Source organism: Mangifera indica, chromosome 8 (assembly GCF_011075055.1).
Source record: "Mangifera indica cultivar Alphonso chromosome 8, CATAS_Mindica_2.1, whole genome shotgun sequence".
Taxonomy (NCBI): domain Eukaryota; kingdom Viridiplantae; phylum Streptophyta; class Magnoliopsida; order Sapindales; family Anacardiaceae; genus Mangifera; species Mangifera indica.
In genome coordinates this window covers 1,124,812-1,138,477 of record NC_058144.1, presented here as the reverse complement: position 1 = coordinate 1,138,477, position 13,666 = coordinate 1,124,812, and the positions used below count along the sequence as shown (strand labels likewise).

General features: G+C 32.6%; 2 protein-coding genes and 1 pseudogene across 2 annotated transcripts; all 3 read right to left on the bottom strand.

Annotated features, from left to right (window-relative positions):
• Positions 1–33: 33 nt before the first annotated feature.
• On the bottom strand, positions 34–2,932 carry LOC123224303 (phosphomannomutase-like). Its single transcript, XM_044647929.1, has 11 exons — positions 2,702–2,932; positions 2,570–2,614; positions 2,427–2,493; positions 2,200–2,276; positions 1,958–1,993; positions 1,698–1,753; positions 1,488–1,587; positions 1,265–1,360; positions 1,065–1,154; positions 623–674; positions 34–311 (listed from the first exon to the last, which is right to left on the bottom strand). Exons 1-11 carry the CDS (start codon positions 2,768–2,770, stop codon positions 247–249), a joined length of 753 nt encoding a protein of 250 aa, XP_044503864.1. The 5' UTR covers positions 2,771–2,932; the 3' UTR covers positions 34–246.
• On the bottom strand, positions 2,809–6,238 carry LOC123224304 (annotated as a pseudogene).
• A 2,037-nt stretch (positions 6,239–8,275) lies between these two features.
• On the bottom strand, positions 8,276–12,457 carry LOC123224300 ((+)-neomenthol dehydrogenase-like). The gene is made up of 5 exons (XM_044647926.1): positions 12,308–12,457; positions 11,891–12,134; positions 9,565–9,633; positions 9,143–9,322; positions 8,276–8,815 (listed from the first exon to the last, which is right to left on the bottom strand). Exons 1-5 carry the CDS (start codon positions 12,328–12,330, stop codon positions 8,438–8,440), a joined length of 894 nt encoding a protein of 297 aa, XP_044503861.1. The 5' UTR covers positions 12,331–12,457; the 3' UTR covers positions 8,276–8,437.
• Between the last annotated feature and the right edge of the window lie 1,209 nt (positions 12,458–13,666).

Sequence of the window (13,666 nt, the reverse complement as noted above, 5' to 3'; positions counted from 1 at the left end):
CTCTGAAACACAAATATTTGAGTGAGAATATTATGGCATGCCGAAGTTGAATAAGCATTATTGAACTGCAATTATACAAGAATGATGGCGCCAATGGATGGAAAAATATCTTCTCCAATTAGCATTACATCAGGCCTTTCCAGTGGTTCAAATAACATATATTATTGGTGAAACTAAATAGTTGCATCAAATTGCTCATAAAAAAATACATATTTATTCTCACAAGAGGAAAATCCGTATGCTGTCCTAAGCTGAGGGGTTGGCTAGGAAGAGAGCTTTGCACTTTTCCACTGTTTCTTCAGGGCTGGTAACTGCAGAAGCACATGTCATCAGATAATCTCATTTTATACATCCAACTGCTTTGTGGGCATTCAACAGAAATGAAATCATCCCACCTTGATTTAATGTTCGAATATATTCATTTTCTCACCAATGAAATCATTTCTCAAAATTTCGAGGAGAGATATTTACATATTTTCTTCTACCTACTCGTCAGCTCCATTATGGTCATTTACTGAATGGTTTCCATTAGTTACACCCAATTTAATTGAAACCTGGATGTAATAATACGATTCCAGGTGACATACAAAATTCCTGAATTATAAATCAAAGTCAAGTTTACCTGTGTGACCCACTGTTTGCTCAGATTCGTAAATTTCATGATCATTCCCTCCCTGCTCAAAACAAAAAATCCAATGTCTGCAATTAGTCTCGAGAGAATATGAAACTACCGAACAAAGATATAGATTGACATAAATTACCACGAAATTTTCAGATGCATCCAAAACTAGACTATAATGAACCATTAATGTTAATAATAATTCCATGTGCGATAGGAAGCTGTGGATCAAGCTAAAATCCATAGAGCAAAACTTATCCTAGAAGATATGATATTAGTGGTGAATGAAGCCCTTGAAGGAAAGATTAACTGAAAATAGAATAAAAATCATCACTAATATGTAGACACATCACTGCAAGTTCGGAAACATGTAGGACGCGAGTGGTGTGGGAAAGGGAAAGGTTGAGAATAGCAAAATAAATAAGCAACAAACTAAGAGGCTGACCTTGTAAGTTTTGTCTCCAAAGAAGTGAATTTCCTGGAAGTCACCAAGGTACTTCAAACAGTATGTCTTGTCCCAACCTTGAGGGAAAACCTATCACAATCATCATACAACATGAAATATTCAATAACAATACCTCTAACTTACCTTATATTTGCCAGTTCAAGGATACTAAAAGATCAATTCAATATAGTAACACAGACATCAAAGCTTATCTGTCCGCCAATTGAAAACGTCAAGTTGAGATGAGCAAACTTCTCCTGAAGCACAGATAACATTTTTGGTCGTATGTTGTGAACCTGAAACCTCAGTTGTATCATATATTTCAACTCAAACATCACCAAACAGAATATCTATACTAACAAAAAACACAAACTAATGATACTATCTATAGCATAACAGGAAAAAAGAAAAAAAAATTCACACCTTGTCATACTTTTCAAACTCATCCCTTTCTTCTTGGCTGCAGTTTCTCCCAATGGGTGAAACATTGAGCATCCCACTTCGGAATTCAATGAATGTTCCCCTACAGAATTATACAAAATGAACAGAAAAAGTATTATTCTGCTGTTCAATTAAATGGATGGACAGAGTATGGTTTGACTTAAATTGATAATAGGGCTCTGATACACAAACCTTTTTATTGGAATGTCCAAGTCAGCAATATAATGAAGTGTGAAATTTATAAATTCCTGCACAATTGTTAGCAATTTATCACAATAACAATTCAATAATTTCATATACAAAAATAGGTTCTCTGCACATCAAGTCTTTGAGCCCACGATTCAGCTAGCACTTAACAACAGCTTGTAAGCAAAATATGACCCAATATGTGTATGTATTTATTTCTACAAATGTTATTTAAAAGTCATCCATATGACAGGGACAGATCTTACCTTGAGCTTTTCCTCTCCAAGAAACGACTTCAAGCTCTGGACAAAGGAAAATATATAATCCAGAGTTAAATATAATGTTTACTGTCGCTTTAATTTTTTCCACAAACATCTATCAGAACAACATCAAACGAAGAAGGATCTACCACATTAAAGCATTCCAAAAGGCTCTTTGATATTTAGAGGGGCATTTTGATAATTCTAACATGTGGCTTACAATTTTGGGTTTACATTGTTAATAATACCTGGGTGCCAATTAATTTGCCATCCTTATATGCAACTAGACCATTCTCCGAAAATACATAATCATAGTCATTTATGACTGCAAAACAACAAGAACATGGTTTAGAGACTCTCCAGTCCATACATTCTAAAGACAATAATCGAGAAATCCACATTTAAACAAGCTTTTAAAACTGATTTATATCTCTTCAAGTATGAGATTATTCGATTTCAATAAAAAATTTCTAACCAGATTTTCCGAGCTGCTCTGATATCTTAGAAAGATCTGATCCACCCACAACACCAACTGTAGCAACCTACAAATACAATAAAACCAACTAAGCATGAAAAACACTTGATCTTCTTTCATGAATTGCTCATCACACTCACTACCTTTCTCAGTTCTTGCATGAACTCCAACATTTGCGCTGTGGCCACCTGGCAATCGAGTTAAAAAAGGAGTCAAAATTGTATTTAAAAAATAAACAATTACTATGTAAGGAAGATCAAATCATAGTTCCATACCTTTCTTGGAGCCGTAAGAGTTCCGTCAACATCGAACAAAGCAATTAAACCAGGCTTTCTCCCCGCCATTGAATTTGTGAAGCTTAATCACTTGCCTTCAATTCAACGATTATTTGCCCGCAAATGCAAGGCACTTGATAATAATGTGATCAGAAAGAAGAGTTTGACGTCTGTAGGAGTACAATACGAACATGGAATTTAAAGCAGATCTTGACTCAGGGACGCCGGGATCTCAAGGGAATTAAATAAATTCTTTAGGGGTAACCTGAGAGAGACATATTAGATCCAAAGATGACTATTTGCGGATACTGTTCTTTCTCTTGATCAGAGCCGTCCGTCATCTGATTACGACAGATTTGGACGGTCGTTATGAGCTGTGGGCTGATATCGGGAGGGACTATGCAGATGTTGACTTTTTCCACTGAGAGTTGCCGCGTCATAATTTCATTGGATGGAGTATATTTACATAACTGACCATAGGGCATAGGGTCCTCTGCTGAGATAGAACGTAACACTATAACTAACCCCAACGGATCACCCACCATAGAAAGCCTGTAAAGAATACTTATGATGTGATTCGAATTAATTCAAATTCAAAAAAATTAATTCGAATTAAAATTAAAATTTAATTTATAAAATAATTTTACTTTAAATTTATTTAATTCGAACCCAATTTATTCAAATTAACTAATAATCCCAGTTAAGTCGATTTAGACTGTATCTATTTTATAACTAAGAATACCCAAATATATATTCTGCTTGATAACTTTTTCAACAAGAGGAGATGTAACAAGCAAGGAAGAAAGATTGAAGTTTCGTTTGCGTTAGTACTTTTTATTTTATATCAAGGAAACTTCCTAGTTGTTACAAAAAACCTTCAATTCATTGTGGGGTCTTTGGCAACTTCCTCTACAGTTTCTTTCTTATTTCCATAATATTTAATTGTACTTGTGCTCTTCTGGTCCATTTGTATCCATAACAACGAATTAGAATTTAGAAGTATAATGAAATGACAAAGTTAAGTCGTCATCTGCTTTAATCTTGTTGCCAACATTCTTCCATGGACCAGTGATCTGTGTAGTTTTTGTTTTTGGTACTTATTTTTAGACTCATTTTTAATTGGGTAACTTCGTTTTGCAAATTCTCTTTGTTTGTTTTCTCTACTCTTCTTGCAGGCTGGTTTACTTGTTCAAATCATGGGATACACATTTTTATTGAAGTTTGCAGGGAGTTCAAGGCTAAGGGCTAAAGGGATTTCAACTACAAAATTGAAGGGGAGCTTGAACAATCATGTGAGATGCTATAAACGTTTGTCTGTAAGAGAGTGATTACTTAGCCGACTATATAATCCACTTTATTTTTCTAAGCTTATGTGCTTCTACTGTAATTGTTGTTTGTGTGCGAAGATTGGTTAATTTTTGGCATAATCTTTCATACAAGCTCAACAAACCAACCTCATATCATTCAAACTTTCAAATTACATTCAAATACCAAATTCACAAGTCCAGAGACTTGCAGACTTATTTAACAGTATATGTAGTTAAAGGGAAACAAAGGTTGGTATGGACTTCACATCAAAATATACGTAAGATTTATATGGTTGTGAATTCTTTAATCTCAATAATGGCATTTTGGAGTCTAGTTCTCCTAAGTTCATATTATATTTCAACTAGTATTAAGTTAAATGCAACAGCATATCAGAGTGTTTTTTTTTTTTTTTCAAAGAAGAAGAAGAAGAATTCTGATAATTTGTTACCTTCAGACTTCCTGCAGCAGAGGAAACATTGACAATCTTGGGTGAATCAGATAACTGGAGGAGGGGAATAAGCGCTTCACATGTTCTTTTGGCACCATAATAATTTATTTTCAGGCATTCTTCTGCTAATTCATATGTCTCCGTCGCCAGATTGCTCCAATCAGCAATCCCTTGCTGCAATTCTCCAATAGATTAATGTAGATATAGCCAAAATGCCCGAGACAATATCAAAGGCGAAGTAATTTCAAAATCTAAATAAACCGACCAAACAGTAGGAATGAACGAACAACTTAATAGCAGCAATATTAGTCCTAGATACATTTGATTTCTCTGTATCCAAGAAGAAATGAAATAATTTAACACTTTTAAACAAATCTCATATGAACAAAGGACGGATTTAGATATTGTAAACTAACCTCAGAAGAAATAAAAGCTGTAAGAGCATCACCATCCAATATGTTTCCAAAAACTCCTGCATTGTTCACGTGCGCACAATTTGAAGATTTTCATCCTTCTTGTAGAGGGAAAAAATCATATACAAACTACAAAATTTTGTGTCCTTCCAAATCTTCGGGAGAATTTTATGTCTTGATTTAAAAGCAATGTATCCCTATGATTAGAAATATGAATATTACAAGAAAAGTTTGTAGGAAGAAAAACGACAGAAACAAAACAACAAACACTTCGACAATATTTACAGTTTTCGGGCCAATTATAGTTACAGGGTTCGAATTAAGAATTGAAAATTTTCCAATCTGATGTCAAGAAATCATTCACTTTTCATGAACAAATTCTAAAAGTTTATTCCTTCTGTCATAATTATAAGTATAAACTGTGGTAAGTCAAACTTTTCCAATTAAGGGTGAATTCGACCAGCTTAGATAAGAGTTGACTTGATTCGAATTCAGAAAGTTGAGTTTGAACTGGTGATGAGTTGCCAGCCAAACTATCGAAGAAGAAAAATAAGGGTAATCGAAGATGAAAAAATAGAAGAATCACCAGAAAATACGAATTTTCGTTATTATAAATAAAAAATTCGTGAAGAAGGTGGATTTTGAGACTTAATGAAATCAAAGTGGCCCGGAGTTAAAACTAATTCTATTCAAGTTTAGACTCATTCAAGTCCGGACTCATTCAAGTCAAACACCAATCCACCACTACATCCAGTATGGGAAAGATTCAAAAAATAACTAAATGAAATAGTACAACTTTACCAGAATATCAAGTTTTCCAAATTGATCTTGGACGAAATCTCGAAGGGCAGCTATGCTAGCAGGATCTTGCACATCAAGTTGATGAAAAAGCACATCAGGGAGACCAGACTCTTTGAGTTTTTCAACAGCTTCAAGTCCTCTCTTCTCATCTCTAGCAGTTAACACAACTGTAATACCATTTGAAGCCAACTGCTTACACACCCCAAACCCAATTCCTTTATTTGCTCCGGTCACAACTGCATACCTACATAAAGAGAGAATTATTAGTGCTACGGAATTGACTGAATTTGAGCCAAACTAACTTATATTTGAAGCTATGATCGGTTGGAAAAAACCGAATTTAAGTTAGAGTTTCAACTTAGCTCGAATTCAGCTATCTTATTCATGCATGGGTTGAAACAATAATACGTAAGTACCTCTTTGTCGTTTCTTCTTCCATGATTGGAATTCTGTCAGAAGCCTGCGGAGAAATGAGAATTGAAACTGGAGTTGGGTTTATTAAGATGAGTAATCATAAAACTTGAATTTTCTGCAGAATACCGTGGCTAATAATTGTAGAAGATGTCATACATGGTGGATTTTTCCACCACATGATTTAGACTTTTGCTAAAAGATTATATGAATGCATTAAATGCTTTGGAAAATTGGCTTCGAAGATAGTCATTTTTGTTGATTGGAGGGGCGGCAAAATTTCCAATAAATACCCCCTCCTTTCCTAATGTAATATACACACTTCCTTCCCTTAAGCTTTCTTGCTTCTTCCTTTTGTTTCTTGTCATCATTTCGGAAGCCTTCCTTCTATTCCTTTAATAAAATTTTAGTTATAGTGTTCATCATTCAATTAATTCCATTATATTTATAAGAAGAGTATATTTCAGTCATTTTTGACCACTTTTTAAAAATAAATATTATTATGTGAAATGACATTTTTGTTTGCGCACGGAAATTAAGTCCCCTCTCTGGTAGGCCATCTTATCTTACATGAACAGATAAAATATTTTATTATATGAAGCAGAAAAATAGGGTTGAAACTGAAAATTGAAAATTTTCCAGTCTGATGTTTAGAACCTTTTCAATTGTCATCAACAAGTTCGAAACATAAATCTATGGTTCTTCGTGCTTAGTTGTAGATCAGAACATAGGAAATGTGTTCTATGATCAACAAAATAAATGAAAACACAATGTTACCAGAATATCTAGTTTTCCAAATTGCTTTCTGATGAAATTTGCTAAAGCAGCAATGCTAGCAGAGACCAAACTCTCAGTTTTTCAACAACTTCCAAATCATCTCTTCACATCTGTGAAACCTTAGTCTAGAGGTGGGAGATTATATTTTTAGGCTTTTCAACCAAAACCTTTTTTACAGTATAGTATTTAATAAGTGTTGTGTTGTCGTCCTTGCAATCATTGACTTGTGCAAAATCACACAATTGGTATTGCTTGCTTATGGTTCGCACAAATTTTCTTGTCAACATAGCGAAAGAGTCGTAAAAAGACAATTATATAATATTTTTACATATCGTAGAGTAAAAAATGGAACAATGACTTTTTTTAGTTTTTGCAAATTTAATTGTCACGCAAGTGGATTGGGATTTCCTTGATTGATGGGCTTCCTCTGGAAAAACGACTCATCTTCGTCGTTTGAGAAGACGATTTCTCTTCCTAGACGACGTTTATCGACGTTAGAGGGGATAGGATGGAGTTGAGACTAACCATTAGAGGAAGGAAAACCATCCAGAGGAGAGACGACTGACGATGGCACTGAAGAAAGTGATAGAATTTTGAAACTAAACCCTAGGGGGGTAATGTGATTTTTTTAAACTTGGTTTAGGAGAGAAATGTTAGTTTTTTAAATTTAGTGGAGAAAAATGAAATCATATTTAAGTTTATTTTTAATATTAAATATAAAATAATGATTTTACGCTTAAAATCAGCAGATTTAAATGATCATGAGTGGGAAAATATGATTTTTAAAGTTAACGAGGAAAACTTAAAAAAATCAACATACTTTGAGTGGAAAATAGTGTTTTGGCCTAATTTAAATCTTAAAAAATCAATTCAAAATTAATGAATTAAAATTTGAATTTAATTAAAAATAATTTTATTTTAAATTTATTTAATTCGAACTCAATTTATTTAAATTAACTAATAATCCGAGTTAAATCGATTAGAATTTAGAGGTATAGTGTCGTCATCTGCTTTAATCTTGTTGCCAACATTCTTCCATGGGCCAGTGATCTGCGTAGTTTTTGTTTGGTCTTATTTTTAGACTGATTTTCAATTGGGTAACTTCGTTTTGCAAATTCTCCTTGTTTGTTTTCTCTACTCTTCTTGCAGGATAGTTTACTTGTTCAAATCATGGGATACACGTCTTTTATTGAAGCTTGAAGGGAGTTCAAGGCTAAGGGCTAAAGGGATTTCAACTACAAAATTGAAGGGGAGCTTGAACAATCATGTGAGATGCTATAAACATTTGTCTGTAAGAGAGTGATTACTTAGCCGACTATGTAATCCACTTTATTTTTCTAAGCTTTTGTGCTTCTACTGTAATTGTTGTTTGAGTGTGAAGATTGGTTAATTTTTGGCATAATCTTTCATACAAGGTTAACAAACCAACCTCATATCATTCAAACTTTCAAATTACATTCAAATACCAAATTCACAAGTCAAGAGACTTGCAGACTTATTTAACAGTATATGTAGTTAAAGGGAAACAAAGGGAAACAAGCACTTTTATTTTTAGTTGCACAAAGAGGCTTTATTCAATTAGAAAGGTGTCTCTTCTTTCCTAATAAAGTAGAGACCAGAAGGACCATCCTTAGGCAGCAAAGCTAACCTCACAACACTTTCCGCACCCTCCTCAACAGTTAAGAAGCCAGTATTCTGGTTTATATCTGTTTTGACATAGCCAGGGCAAACACAGTTGATGCGGAAAGTGTTGTATCTCTTAGCCAGAATCCTTGTGTAAGCATTCAGGGTAGCTTTGGAAACAGTATAGGCAGAAAAATGGGGAGGCCAACCCTTGGCTGCTAATGAGCCCTCTCTGAAATCTTTTAAAAACTCAGTCAAAACCTCATCTAATCTCTCTTCCGTCAGGTTTTCAGCATCACTTAGAACTTCCTTAGGCCATCCATCAGGCATGTTCTGAAATAAAATTGTCAAAAATGATAAATCATATTTAGCATAATCTTTTTATTTCACATTGAAAGGTTTGAGCTTTTGGTATAGGATTTTTATGGCTTTGGACGCATCAGAAAGTATAGGAATGGGCTGCACATCAAAATATATGCAAGATTTATATGGTTTTGGATTCTCTAATCTCAATAATGACATTTTGGAGTCTGGTTCTCTTAGGTTCATATTATATTTCAACTAGTATCAAGTTAAAAGCAGCAACATATCAAGGTGTTTTTTTTTTTTTTTTTTTTTTTTTTAAGAAGAAGAAGAAGAATTATTCTGATCATTTGTTACCTTTAGCCTTCCTGCAGCAGAGGAAACATTGACAATCTTGGGTGAATCAGATAACTGAAGGAGGGGAATAAGCGCTTCGCATGTTCTTTTGGTACCATAATAATTTATTTTCAGGCATTCTTCTGCTAATTCATATGTCTCCGTCGCCAGATTGCTCCAATCAACCTGCTCTATCCCTTGCTGCAATTCTCCAATAGATTAATGTAGATATAGCAAAAATGCCCAAGACAATATCAAAAGCAAAGTAATTTCAAAATCCAAATCAACCAACCAAACGGTAGGAATGAACGAACAATTTAATAGCAGCAATATTGGTCCTAGATACATTTGATTTCTCTGTATCCAAGAAGAACTGGAATAATTTAACACCTTTAAACAAATCTCATATGAACAAAGCACGGATTTAGATATTTTAAACTAACCTTAGAAGAAAGAGAAGCTCTAAGAGCATCACCATCTAATATGTTTCCAATAACCCCTGCATTGTTCACCTGCGCACAATTTGAAGATTTTTCATCCGTCTTGTAGAGGGAAAAAATCATATACAAACTACAAAATTTTGTGTCCTTCCAAATCTTCGGGAGAATTTTCATGTCTTGATTTAAAAGCAATGTATCCCTATGATTAGAATGATGAATATTACAAGAAAAGTTTGTAGGAAGAAAAACGACAGAAACAGAACAACAAATACTTGGACAATATTTACAGTTTTCGGGGCCAATTACAGTTACAGGTTTCGAATTGAAAATTTTCCAATCTGATGTCAAGAAATTATTCACTTTTCATGAACAAATTGAAGTTGCCAATCAGAAATTCAAGTTGCAATCTCAAACTAGTCTCAAAAGTTTATTCCTTCTGCCGTAATTATATGTATAAACTGTGGTAAGTCAAACTTTTCAAATTAGGGGTAAGCTTGACTCGCCTAGATAAAAGTTTAGTTGATTTGAATTCAGAAAGTCGAGTTTGAGCAGACAATGAGTTGCCAGCCAAACTATTGAAGAAGAAGAACTAGGCTAATCGAAGATGAAAAAAATAGAGGAATTACCAGAAAATATAAATTTTCGTTTTTATTAAGGGAAATTGAAATTTTTAGTACTATTTTATTCCGTATATACAAAATTGTCACTTATCCTAAAACTTTAACAAATATACCATAACAGTAACCACCTTTTTCAAAATACCCCTCTTTAATCTTTTATGCATAAATTCTCTCTCTTCTTCTCTGTAACTTTTTTTTTTCTTCCTCTTCTTCCAAAGTGATGAAAGAATCACTCTCACTTCTTTCTCATCTTCAAAAACAAAAGCAGGAAGAAAAATATTGAATTCTTCATATTAAGAATTTTTCAAAATAAGGATTTAAAAAAAAAAGAACAATCCATAAAAACTCAAGTACATACACTGTATATATGTTATAAAAAATGATGATCAGAGAAGATGATATAATAGTATCTAACTAAAAAAAGATAAAAAATTGATATTTAAAGATTTAAATGAAAAAAAAAACTAAACATATAATTGAAATAAAAAAATGATGTTTTTTTTATTTTTGAAGGTTGACATTAACGTCAAGGTTGGCGTTACGTCAACCCATAATTTTAAAAATAGGTGAAAGGTTGACGTAAATATTAATGCATGGGAAGGGTTGGCACACGCCAACCCATAAATATTAAATTATATTAATATAATATATAATATTATTATATTAATATAATATATTATATATAATATAATATATATATATATATATATATATATATATAATATATTAAAACTAAAAAAAAAGGTGAAAGTTTATGATATAATATTATTATAATATAATATTATTATTATATATATTATACCACAACCGTATAATATATAATATTTTATATTTTATATATAATATAATATTATTAATAATATATATAATATTATAAAAAAATTTATATTATAATTATAATAATTATATTATGTAATATAATTATATTTTAATTATAATATAATATAATAATATTATATTATATTAAAACAGGCAAAGGACGCCAACCCTTTGCCTGTGTTAATTTTTTGGAGGGTTGGCGCATTAACGCCAAGGGCTAGCGTTAACGCCAACTTTCAAAAATTAAAAAAGGGTTGCATGTGGCCAACCCATGCTAGCCCTTTTTAATTTTTTTTTCAGTTTTTTTAATTAAATATCTACCTTATTTGTTATAGTTGAAATCTAAAATTTATAAAATAAAATTCCATAGGTTTGCCAACCAGTTTTTTTTTCAGATTTTTTTTTCTACCAACCTTTTTATTTTTTTCAGTAAATAATTCTTAATCTGAAATCTATTTCTTTTTTCAGTTTTTTTCTTTTGTTTTTGAAATATTTATTCTATTTTCTACATGATTCCTTTATCACTTTGAAAGAAGAGAAAGAAGAGAGAAAAAATTTACAGAGAATAAGAGAGAGAATTTGTGTATGAAAAATTAAAGAGGGGTATTTTGGGGAAGATGAATACTGTTGTGGTATATTTATGAAAACTTTAGGATATGTGGTATTTTTGTATACACGAAATAAAATAGTGGTAAAAATTTCAATATCCCTATATCGATAGAAAAGGTGGATTTGTTAACGACTTTTTGAGACTTGATGAAATCAAAGTGGCTCGAGCTGAAACTAACGCTATTCAAGTTCGGACTCGTTCAAGACAGACACCAATCCACCGCTACATCCAGTATTAGAAAGATTCAAAAAAATAAATAAATGAAATAGTACAACTTTACCAGAATATCAAGTTTTCCAAATTGATCTTGGATGAAATCTCGAAGAGCAGCTATGCTAGCAGGATCTTGCACATCAAGTTGATGAAAAAGCACATCAGAGAGACCAGACTCTTTGAGTTTTTCAACAGCTTCAAGCCCTCTCTTCTCATCTCTAGCAGTTAACACAACTGTAATACCATTTGAAGCCAACTGCTTACACACTTCAAACCCAATTCCTTTATTTGCTCCGGTCACAACTACATACCTACATAAAGAGAGAAATTATTAGTGTTACGGAATTGACTGAATTTGAGCCAAACTAACTTATATTTGAAGCTATGATCGGTTGGAAAAAACCGAATTTAAGTTAGAGTTTCAACTGAGCTCGAATTCAGCTATCTTATTCATGCATGGGTTGAAACAATAATACGTAATTACCTCTTTGTCGTTTCTTCTTCCATGATTGGAATTCTGTCAGAAGCCTGCGGAGAAATGAGAATTGAAACTGGCGTTGGATTTATTAAGATGAGTAATCATAAAACTGGATTTTTTTGCAGAATATTGTGTGGCTAATGATTGTAGAAGAGTATATTTCAGTCATTTTCGACCACTTTCAATAAGTGGGGCTCATTGTTGACACTTCTCTTTGAAAATAAATATTATTATGTGAAATGACATTTTTGTTTGCGCACGGAAATTAAGTCCTCTCCCTGGTAGGCCATCTTATCTTACATGAATAGAGAAAATATTTTATTATATGAAGCAGAAAAATAGGGTTGAAACTGAACAGTGAAAATTTGCCAGTCTGATGTTTAGAACTTTTTCAATTGTCATCAACAAGTTCGAAACATAAATCTACGGTTCTTCGTGCTTAGTTGTAGATCAGAACATAGGAAATGTGTTCTATGATCAACAAAATAAATGAAAACACAATGTTACCAGAATATCTAGTTTTCCAAATTGTTTTCTGATGAAATTTGCTAAAGCAGCAATGCTAGCAGAGACCAAACTCTCAGTTTTTCAACAACTTCCAAGTCATCTCTTCACATCTGTGAAACCTTAGTCTAGTGGTGGGAGATTATATTTTTAGGCTTTACAACCAAAACGTTTTTTACGGTATAGTATTTAATAAGTGTTGTGTTGTCGTCCTTGCAATCATTGACTTGTGCAAAATCACACAATTGGTATTGCTTACTTATGGTTCGTACAAATTTTCTTGTCAACATAGTGAAAGAGTTATAAAAAGACAACTATATAATATTTTACATATGGTAGAATAAAAAATGGAACAATGACTTTTTTAAGTTTTTGCAAATTTAATTGCCATGCAAGTGGATTGGGATTTCCTTGATTGATGGGCTTCTTCTGGAAAGACGACTGATCTTCGTCTTCTGAGAAAACGATTTCTCTTTTTAGATGACGTTGATTGACGTTAGAAGGGATGGGATGGAAGTGAGGCTAGCCGTCAGAGGAAGGAAAACTGTCCAGAGGAGAGACGACTGGCGATGGCGCTGGAGAAAGTGATGAAATTTTGAAACTAAACCCTAGGGGGTAATGTGATTTTTTCAAACTTGGTTTAGGGGAGAAAAGTTAGTTTTTTAAATTTATGGAGGAAAAATAAAATCATATTTAAGTTTATTTTTAATATTTAAAATAAAATAACGATTTTACCCTCAAAATCAACAGATTTAAATGGTCATTAGTGGATAAATATGATTTTTAAAGTTAACGGAAGAAATTTTAAGAAATCAACATATTTTGAGTGGAAAATAGTGTTTTGGCCTAATTTAAATCTTA

Coding starts and splice junctions, on each gene's coding strand:
- LOC123224303 (XM_044647929.1), bottom strand. CDS start 2,770: ATGGCGGGGAGAAAGCCTGGTTTAATTGCTTTGTTCGATGTTGACGGA. Junction 2,615..2,701: donor CTCTTACGGCTCCAAGAAAG/GTATGGAACTAT, acceptor CTCGATTGCCAG/GTGGCCACAGCGCAAATGTT. Junction 1,155..1,264: donor GCGGACAGATAAGCTTTGAT/GTCTGTGTTACT, acceptor TGATTGTGATAG/GTTTTCCCTCAAGGTTGGGA.
- LOC123224300 (XM_044647926.1), bottom strand. CDS start 12,330: ATGGAAGAAGAAACGACAAAGAG. Junction 9,634..11,890: donor TTGGAAAACTTGATATTCTG/GTAAAGTTGTAC, acceptor AATTGTGCGCAG/GTGAACAATGCAGGGGTTAT. Junction 9,323..9,564: donor GAGCTTCTCTTTCTTCTAAG/GTTAGTTTAAAA, acceptor GGAGAATTGCAG/CAAGGGATAGAGCAGGTTGA.